General features: G+C 37.7%; 1 protein-coding gene across 2 annotated transcripts in view; it reads right to left on the bottom strand.

Moving 5' to 3' along the window:
* The window catches only part of LOC577250 (transient receptor potential cation channel subfamily M member 3), a 30,908-nt gene that overhangs the window by 2,359 nt on the left and 20,665 nt on the right, over positions 1 to 7,884 (bottom strand). The window contains exons 17-24 of one of the 2 annotated variants that reach the window (XM_030977291.1): positions 7,217 to 7,408; positions 6,169 to 6,297; positions 5,566 to 5,677; positions 5,049 to 5,194; positions 3,793 to 3,967; positions 2,632 to 2,773; positions 1,544 to 1,737; positions 344 to 476 (exon numbers count right to left, since the gene is read on the bottom strand). In XM_030977291.1, the coding sequence (XP_030833151.1) occupies positions 344 to 476; positions 1,544 to 1,737; positions 2,632 to 2,773; positions 3,793 to 3,967; positions 5,049 to 5,194; positions 5,566 to 5,677; positions 6,169 to 6,297; positions 7,217 to 7,408 (1,223 nt within the window). The remainder of the gene's footprint in view (positions 1 to 343; positions 477 to 1,543; positions 1,738 to 2,631; positions 2,774 to 3,792; positions 3,968 to 5,048; positions 5,195 to 5,565; positions 5,678 to 6,168; positions 6,298 to 7,216; positions 7,409 to 7,884) is intronic. The other variant, XR_004062512.1, reaches the window with a different exon arrangement.

Raw genomic sequence — 7,884 nt, 5'->3', positions numbered from 1 at the left:
AGATGTGCGAATGCAGGTCATATCCGCTTGTCGATCACGTGATACATGGGGGTCAATGACCTACTATACTCTCGCTGGAAGTTCATCATAACAACTCACGATTGCAAACAAGGGCATACCCGGATGTGATAGTGATTATTTAATTACATGATAATTATCGTAATTATAAGGACGAATAGGTATAATGAACATACTGCAAATAATATGAAAGATTTAACATTTCAAACAACGATATACGAGATGGATAATGAAGGCAAAGCCATAAATAATTATGTTACTTGTTTTCAGACCGTGATTCAGAATCTATCCCTCAAATGCTTTCAAATATTTTCCATGAGCTTACCGTTCACTGATGTGTTCAATGGTTCCTCCGATCGACTGTTGCTCTGTCAGTGTATTCTCTCGCAAGTAATTTTCAACAATGTCTTCTTCAAATCTGTACAAGAGCTGCAATGACTGTTCATCCATATGAATTTCTGAAAGGAAGATTGTTGGAAAAATGAAAGAAGATAAGATTTTTGATAGAGATAAATTTACTTTGTCATTATACCCTCACCTTCTTTCCCTGTATATTCAATTCAATTTTATTCCGCCCAATAATGACATAGGCATTCATTGTGGGATTTACATAATGCGTTTTACATTAAAATCATGTATACAAAGACATCAAAAGCATGATATTGAAATAGGAAATAATTACATTCAAAATCGGTTAAAAATTGGAAAAACACAACATTAACATGGACACAATGCACACGATTTACAACATAACATTGGCAGGCTACACAGTTCCCCGATTACTGCACCCACCCCCCCCCCCCCACCCCACCCCCAGAAACTCATCCCAAGCCAGTGCACGCCCGGAGAGACATAGAGATAGAGACAGTAAGAAATAACGAGAGACGAAGATAGAGAGATAGAGAGAGAGAAAGAGAAGGAGAGAGAGAGAGAGAGAGGGGGAGGGAGATATAATAGAGAGAGACATAAAAGAGAGACAGTGAGAAAGAGAGAGAGAAACAGAGAGAAAAGAAAGAGAGAAAGAGAGAGACGGAGAGGGAATAGAGAGATAGAGAGAGTATATAGGATGACTGATAATCCTACATGCGTCGTTTCAGAAAAATTGCCACAAGTGTTGACTAAAGTAAATGTTACTTGCTGAGCTCTATTTGTTAGTAATTTCGATTTTAAATTCCGTGTATTTCGAAGTCAGGATATTGTGAATACAAATGAAAACAAACGAAAACAGAGAAAGAAAGAAGGAGATTAGCCATTAATCCAAGCATATTTAGTAGGCCTACTATCAATTTTTTTTTGGAGATAAAAAATAGCTTCAAGTGTCATGTCAGCTAATTATTATTTTCGCATCAACATCAAGTATTGATAATGAAAACCCTAATTTTTGGTTTCCTGTTGCGAAGTAAATTTCATAAATCAATAATGTAATCTAACTAAACCTGCCACAGTTTTTGATCAATTTTGTTTTATTAGCACTGTAAATTCATAGAAATTTCAAGTTTATTTTTTAAAACAAGAAATGACTTACTCATATCTGAAGGATGTTTTGTTTTTCGATGTCGACAACATGACGTCATAAGCCTCTTGAGTAGGAGGTATATATGGACGACGAGTATGAACGGAGGTGGTAGGAACGGTCGCTCACTGAATTCCAGTATCAAACGATATCGCTGAAACTTCCAAATCTCGTTTGCATTCTCCTGCACTCTCAAAAATGTGTTGCTATGGAAACGAAAGGATAATGAGAGGAAATTACGACGAGAGGAAAATATAACGAGCAACTTTTAAAACTTTTTTTAAGACTCCGCTACCATTAAATTATAAAATAGTTGTAATATCATTCATTTTGCTTCTGACTTTCGAATTCTCTAATGTATCAATATATAAGTTATTTATTTATTTCTCAAAACATTTTTTAACAGGATAAAATTGATCAGCTCGGAGGCTGTTTTACATAATGGTCCTGCATAAAGAAGAAAAATACAAATTTAAGAACTGACAATAAGAGTATTTACAAGGAAAATAGCAGTATTATACAAGCGGTGAAAGTATAAACAACATGAATAGAAAAAAGCATTAGGGAAAACGGAAGGGGGGGGGGGAATATGCAGACATTAACAAAGAAAGTCAAACGTAAGAATACAATGTGATCTAGGTAAGCATCTAGATGAACTGGATATATTTTTGATAACAATATAATCAAATCAATCTTTTATAGGAGGGAAATGGGGAGGTGAGGAAGGTGAATTACACATATCTGTCGTTTATCCCAGCCATCGTATTACAAATTAAAAATAAAACGGTGAAAACTGTCGGAGGCTTAATAATAATAATAATACTCAGCTTTTTATATAGGCCTAGCGCGAATTACAATCAATTCTTTCAGCGCTTCCAAACTTGGAGATTATTACCCCGGCTTTAGATTTGCTGCCATTAGGGCGCTCTAGCATTTCAAGGAACTAATTCCTGTCAGGTACCCATTTACATTACCTGGGTTGAGTGTGGCCATTGTAAATCAATGTTTTGAGGTGGGACTCGAACCGCGGACCTTGTGATCGACAGTCCGGCGACGTAACTACTCGACTACGACACATTTGCTTAGCCTGTGATACTTACTTGAAGATAGCGATGAGCATATTGATGAGGAGTACGTTAGCAATGAGAAGGTAGATGCCCATTATCATCCTCTCTAGGACTATACCAGCATCACACATCTCCATGCCTTCTTTAGGAAACAACGAACAGTTCGTGACGAACTCTGTAGGCCAAAACAGAAGTCATTACAATTTTTGAGGTTATGATATGATAATAATGAGAAATTCGAGGGAAGCCTTGATTATCAGCATTCACGATGTATCCTTTCGAAGGGCCCTGCAATTAAAAGTCATGCCAGGTACCCAATTACAGGTACCCAATTGGGTGGAAAGTGTCGAATAATGATTAATGTCTTGTAGAGGTGTTGTGGTCTAGTGGATAAAAATCATCCGACTGCAGAACACAAGGTACGAGGTTCGAATCCCATCCCGACACTAAACGTCCTTTGGCACGACGTCAAGCTAAATGTGCCACTCTCCATCCAGGTGCTAAATGGGTGACCGGTAGGATACGAAAGTTAATGTAGTTTGCTCAGCATTGTGAGCGTCTGTAAAATGACGCCTGGCTGGAATGCTCCCTAGGGAGTGCAGAATGTGCATACATTGTGTGCGGGCAAGCCTGTATCCGATCTGTATCAGAGTCTAAATTTGGACATGTTTGATCTCGATCATCATTGAATTAGTGACTGAGATACGGAATTACACTTGATGTCTAAATTGCTAGAATTGGCCCCTCCCCGATACCGCCTTTTTTATGCTAAACCTAAAGCCTACGTCTAACATCTAATCTAGGATCACTATGATACAGGGTTTACATAATATTTCAATTCCATTCTTACTGCTTTGCAAAACGAATACAGGAGTGATTATAGGAGAATACATACCTATATCAGGGGGGGGGGATTTTTCATTAATTTTGCTACTTTAAACCTCACAAATTTTTGTTTGTTGGGGTAAGGGGGGGGGCTTGAAGTTGTTTTTCTTCTGGGGGGGGGGGTGAGCCCCACAAGCCCCTTTCTAGAATTGCCAAAGGACGAATATATATAACGATCGTTCCCACTTTAGTCCAGGCACACCGCTAGACTGGCTTTAAACCAGCTACTAATTGACATGTTGGATATATTTCCACCATGACAAAACATGAGTCCCTTAGCATCTAGCTAGAGTGCATAGCTTAACTCACGGTCTTGTTCATCAATGAAGAGTTCTCCATAGATCTGCCAGTATGGGATGTAGATGATATCTCGAAGAACATTCCAATCCCACTCTTTCATGGGGCGCATCAAGGCATTGCTTGCCACACCGTAGGACACCAGGAACACGAACAGAATCACGATGAACTTAGCGGTGTCATTCATCTAAACAAACAAGAACAAATTTTTAAAATGAGGTCACTCGTCACAACCAATTGTAAGCATACTACTTCATCATCATCATCATCATCATTATCAGAGTTATCAGAGTCATCATCTTTATCAACATCATCATCATCATCATCATTGCCGACGTCATCATCAACAGCATCAACATCATCATCATCATTATCATCGTCATCATCATCATCATTATCATCATCATCATCATCATTATCAGAGTCATCAGAGTCATCTTCATCAACAACATCATCATCATCATCATCATCATTGCCGACGTCATCATCAACGTCATCAACATCATCATCATCATTATCATCGTCATCATCATCATCATCATCAACATCATCATCATCATCATCATCATTGCCGACGTCATCATCAACATCATCAACAGCATCATCATCAATATCATTAACATCATCATCATCATCATCATTATCATCATCATCATTATCATCATCATTGCCGACGTCATCATCAACATCATCATCATCATTATCATCATCATCATCATCATTATCATCATCAACATCATCATCATCATCATCATCTTCATAATCCTTATCATCATCATTATCATCATCTTCTTTGTCATCGTCATCACCTACAGCGTCATCACCAACAGTCACGATTATGACGAAAAACATTGCTTCCGTTTCAATCTCGTGCGTGTATATACTCTCGCCACTTTCAGTGGTTCGGACATTTACTTGTTGTTTCTTTATTTCCGTTGTCTTTCCCTCCTCCCTTTAAATCCTGTGATTCTTTTCTTGTAATATCTAAATATAAAATAATATTTCTTTCTATCAAATAAAATGCACGGGATTTATGGCCATATAAAACTAGATTAAAACTGTTTATTACAGGCTGTCTGTAATAGTTTGGCCAGAGGGGATTAGACCTCCATGCAAGGTCACTGACAGGTGGTTATCTCATCAAATCAGCTCTCAATTAACAAAAGAATAAGAGGATCATGGGGGACCAACGGTCACCGATTTGGCATTGTTTGCTATATAGAGGGCGCAAGTAGCTACAGGTACTGCATTGGGGCTTTAATACTCACCATCTTTCCAATCATGTTGACATACGGTCCCATCAACTTGTTGACGCTCAAGATATCAAGTACCCTCACATACCATACCATGATGTCGAGAATATATAACATCCGTCCAGCGTTCAGACTACCTTCCCACATACGAAGGCCAAATCCTGATGCGAAAGAAAATCATGTAGATACATAATCATTTAAAAAACCAGAAGATTAAACACATAGGTCAATATATTTATTTACAGAAGTGGCCTGGGATATTGTTTGGTCTATAGCTGCAATTAATGCATAACAATTTATTTTCTAGTCTGCCACTCTTTCGAGTACAAAATGTTCAAGAAGGGTGTTCACTGCGTGCCTGGTAATAAGTTAGCTTATGCAGTGGTATCGGAAGATCGGAAATAGTGCAACTTTGTGACAATATGAGAAACTATAAACAGAGAAGCCTTACTTGTTATTTCCATGGCCATGATTAAGCACGAGACCAAACATACATGTAGATTCTTGATCAAAGCTCATTATTATAACTCACCCATGGTGAATGTTAATATTCCAACCAGGTCCCATAGGTTCCATCTATCAGATGCCCACATCTGAGCTTGCTGTCGAAATGTCAGAATTTCACTGTCACCTTGCATCACCAACTGTAGATAAAAATATAAAAAAAATCATTGGATCGAAATAAGGCCGTTATTGCATGACCTAACCTTCTACTAGAGTCATGAAATACAACTATCAAATAAAACAACGAAATCACACCCCAAATGAGAAACAGCCATTTTGGAATTTTCAAGGTTCTTTTCCAAGAGCGTCATAACAGTATAAGCAATCACCAACGGGATTTTGCCCAGATTTTATTGATTATCCGAGGTTGATAATGTTCTCGGGAGGGGATGGTACGTATCCTATGTAAACAATAATTTGATGGTCGTATAATCATTGACTTGAGAAAGTCCATGATATATCTTCATTCGATTCCTAATCGTTAGCGGTCTATTTCATTTTGCGTCACACTAGGCGGGACTCGAACCCCAAACCATGAGCCCCACAGTCCGGTGACATATCCACTAGACCACGATACATCTACAACTCTACACCTCTACAACTCTACACCTCTACAACTTTACACACTGACCTGTCGAATCTCCTCAGTAGCCAGACTAAAGATGGTTAGAGAGACGAGCCGTTCAACCAAACCAACCTCAGGCTTGAGCTCCATCAGAACCACGTAACTGAACGCAATCAGGAACAAGAAATAAAACATCTGGGTTCGAAGACAAGAAAGAAATAGAAATGATATTCATTTAAAAATATTTATAAAAAAAGAAAAATAAATATTATCATAAAATTCTATTCCAAAAATTCTGAAAAAACACTTTCAAAGAACCCCCCCCCCCAAAAAAAAATTAATAATATCATGTATTCTAAATCAATATATAATTTTTTTCTACTAGTGTAGCTAGTTTCTTCCTAATTCAAGAGGGAAGCCAACCTAATATATACAACCGTTCGTCGACGCTAATGACTGAGCCCAGTTGTAAATATTCGCAAATTACCACTGGAAATGGATCGACAGAATCAAACGAAAGGCAGTTGCAGAATTTTTATTTAAAACATCAAGCAACCATTCATCAGTTTGCCTAGAGCCAGAATAGAAGTACATCATCATCATGATCTTTTGAATTTGGAATAGACAGCCTTTACATGAATTCCGTTTGTAAAAGAGTTCTTATCGAACTTTAAAGGGATCCGGTAACTTTGTCTTAGATCCTTTAAAAAAATTCTTGATTAAGTTCACGCTGCAATGATAATTATAAACCTTTAGGTCAGTCAGGAACCCCATGACTGTTACAAGCCGATCGCCTGTCTGATTATCAAGATATTTATGATTGAAAATCGAAATCAAATTTTGTGTTTGCTAAACGGTTTACACAACACTACAGTCTATTGGGGAAAACGAGTATGGTAAAACCGGTCATTCAAAGGTTTTTACTTTTTTTGAGCCACTTCTTTATCATTTTGAAGCGGGGTTCAATATAACACCATATCACAGACACTGATAACACGTACGGCCGTGCATCTCAGATTTAACATTGTTAAACGATCCCTTTAAAGGTTTTTTATGTTTTATTTTAAGGGGGGATTCTTGGAGAGTCTAATCTAAGAGATGGGATGAAACTTACAGCATTGATCCAGAACTTGACGATGGGAGCGGTGAAGGTGATGCGAACCTTCTGGAAGTAAGACTTTCTACCATCTTGGTTGACCTGAAACGTACTTATTCTACCACCCTTATCTTGAGGATTGACAACGCCCGCAGATCGTTCATCGATGACTGCTGGAAACCGCAACACGCTTGGGCGTGGCTCGTAACCCTGGTAACAGAAACAGTGGAAGAAAGAAGGGTAGTGACTAATTTATATCTACACTATTTTGCATTTGATACATTTTGGACCAATAGATGTCCACTAGAAGTGTTCAGTTAAATTTTAGTTCACATACGTTCTTCGTTATATGGGCAGAGCTGAGGATTGAAATGGGTGATTCAAATGTTGCAAAATTGTTTTTGAGTTTCTGGTAGTATTGTCTATTATCAAATAAACATTTTCACTTGTACTTAATTAAAGAGAATTGTTACTGAGCTAGCGCCATGAATGTCCCTGGACGGTGTGTGCGCTTTATAAGTTTACACTATCATTTTTTTTAATTATTATTATTATTGAAAGTGCCACTGAGATGGGCACTAAAAAGGCTTTTCATAAAAATGAATTAGAGATTAATTCCAAAGAATATTAACACCCCATAAAAGATGAGAAATGTTAAAGAATGATGACTTTAATCTAAAGATGTG

Source organism: Strongylocentrotus purpuratus, unplaced genomic scaffold (genome assembly GCF_000002235.5).
Source record: "Strongylocentrotus purpuratus isolate Spur 01 unplaced genomic scaffold, Spur_5.0 spur5_scaffold_9, whole genome shotgun sequence".
Classification (NCBI taxonomy): domain Eukaryota; kingdom Metazoa; phylum Echinodermata; class Echinoidea; order Camarodonta; family Strongylocentrotidae; genus Strongylocentrotus; species Strongylocentrotus purpuratus.
This window is presented reverse-complemented; position numbering and strand designations above follow the sequence as displayed.